Source organism: Sparus aurata, chromosome 14 (assembly GCF_900880675.1).
Source record: "Sparus aurata chromosome 14, fSpaAur1.1, whole genome shotgun sequence".
NCBI classification, from domain to species: Eukaryota; Metazoa; Chordata; class Actinopteri; order Spariformes; family Sparidae; genus Sparus; species Sparus aurata.
The window spans coordinates 25,173,559-25,175,765 of NC_044200.1; the positions used below are offsets into that span (position 1 = coordinate 25,173,559).

The following is a 2,207-nucleotide window of genomic DNA, read 5'->3' on the forward strand; positions in this document are numbered from 1 at the left end:
ACAACCAACCTCCCTCTCCTCCCCCACCATCACCAACCTCCCTCTCCTCCCCCACCATCGCTAACCTCCCTCTCCTCCCCCACCATCACTAACCTCCCTCTCCTCCCCCACCATCACTAACCTCCCTCTCCTCCCCCACCATCACTAACCTCCCTCTCCTCCCCCACCATCACTAACCTCCCCTCTCCCCCCCCCACCATCACTAACTAGAACCCACGCTCCAGCTCTTTTCCTGGTTCTGGTTAGCTGGAAGTCACGATGTATGGGTCGGTATGGGTCGGTATGGGTCGGTACCGCCTGCTGAGAGACCTGTGGCTGACGTCAACACCCAACTCCAGACAAAACATGTTGATCCAACAGAACCATTTATCAGCCAAAAAAAAGGAAATAATTGTAGTTTTCAGCTTCTTAAACAGAACATTTCCTGCTTTTCTCTGTTTACAAATCTGATTATGTCAGATTGGACAGATTAGTCATCAAACAGCTAACTGACTAATCAAGCAAACAAGCAGTAAAACACCCACAATGGAAAGAATCACTAGTTCATTTCTAAATGTATATGAGAATTTAACGTTCAGGGTGACGACTTCAAATGTTTTGTTGAGCCTGAACAAAAAACAATCACCAAAAATATTCAGACACTGTGATAACAAACAGAAAACCAGCCAACCGTTGGACTTATTGATTTGTAAACAGGTAAATTAATGTTGTTAATCAACCGACTGATGTTACAGTGAGTGAAGAGCAGAGACTCACAGTCCAGACCAGGTCCACAGTCCAGACCAGGACCACAGTCCAGACCAGGACCACAGTCCAGACCAGGACCACAGTCCAGACCAGGTCCACAGTCCAGACCAGGACCACAGTCCAGACCAGGACCACAGTCCAGACCAGGACCACAGTCCAGACCAGGACCACAGTCCAGACCAGGACCACAGTCCAGACCAGGTCCACAGTCCAGACCAGGTCCACAGTCCAGACCAGGTCCACAGTCCAGACCAGGACCACAGTCCAGACCAGGACCACAGTCCAGACCAGGTCCACAGTCCAGACCAGGACCACAGTCCAGACCAGGTCCACAGTCCAGACCAGGTCCACAGTCCAGACCAGGACCACAGTCCAGACCAGGACCACAGTCCAGACCAGGTCCACAGTCCAGACCAGGTCCACAGTCCAGACCAGGTCCACAGTCCAGACCAGGACCACAGTCCAGACCAGGACCACAGTCCAGACCAGGTCCACAGTCCAGACCAGGTCCACAGTCCAGACCAGGTCCACAGTCCAGACCAGGACCTGCTGTGTGAGCAGAGGACGTGACGGAGACAACAAACTATGCTCATGTTGACTCTGCTGATGAACAGAGGACGGTCTGAGAGGAGGCAGGCACACACTGAAGCTGTGGACATAAACTTGCTCAAACTGTCCGTCAGACTAAGACGCTCATTGTCTCCGGCTGGTAGCTGGTGGGAAAAAGACGGCAGAGGTCGGCAGTAAGTCAGAGGCAGGAAGCAGCGAACAGGCCGGGACAAAAGCCTGAGCCGGAGAGGGGGGTCGGAGCTGCTGCCGTCCAAAATGAGCCCTTTAATGAGTCCAATTACACGCCTTTTAAAATCTGTCTGATGTCATGACGAAGCCTCTCCATCTCACACAGAGTCTGTCCACTGACCGCTTGTGTAACAGCGTTCAGCACAGATCTCTGACCGTTCATCACATACAGGGACAGAAAAACATCTGCAGGAAAAACTAAAGATTCAAACAGAAGATGCAACTGAACACCTTCATCTCAGAGCAGAAAGGCCAAAAACTCAACACTTTAAACTGAGAATATCTGCAGGTTTTCTTCTGTCACGTGATCTTTAGGACGGCAGGATATCTGAAGGCTTCACTCTCAACTTTTAACTGCGGTGGAAACTTTTCGTTGTGGGTTTCTGCAGAGGAGATCTTTCACTTTCACATTACAGCGTGTTTATTATTTAGGACACTGGTTTCCAACCTGGAGGTCTCGACCCAGCAGCAGACCTCCAACAGTAGAGTCGACTTTTTCTCATCAGATATCGAAAACTTTGACTTGTTGTCGTCGTCGGTCAGAGTACCATCATTCAGAATGACAACACAGAGAACTTATAAACCAAAAGGAACCACAGATATATTTCTGGTGAGCAACAACACGGCTGCTGGTTTACTGATGAGAGAATCAGAACCGTCTG

General features: G+C 50.1%; 1 protein-coding gene across 1 annotated transcript; it reads left to right on the forward strand.

Annotated features, from left to right (window-relative positions):
• Window positions 1-258: 258 nt before the first annotated feature.
• LOC115595947 (cardiomyopathy-associated protein 5-like) lies at window positions 259-1,317 on the forward strand. The gene is made up of 2 exons (XM_030440794.1): window positions 259-320; window positions 744-1,317. The coding sequence occupies exons 1-2, from the start codon at window positions 259-261 to the stop codon at window positions 1,315-1,317; spliced, it is 636 nt and encodes a 211-aa protein (XP_030296654.1).
• Window positions 1,318-2,207: the final 890 nt, after the last annotated feature.

Bases quoted from the DNA above. Each gene is read 5' to 3' on its own strand.
- LOC115595947 (XM_030440794.1), top strand. From the start codon at position 259: ATGTATGGGTCGGTATGGGTCGGTATGGGTCGGTACCGCCTGCTGAGA. The intron at 321-743 runs GTCAACACCCAA...CAGTGAGTGAAG, and splicing joins CTGAGAGACCTGTGGCTGAC to AGCAGAGACTCACAGTCCAG.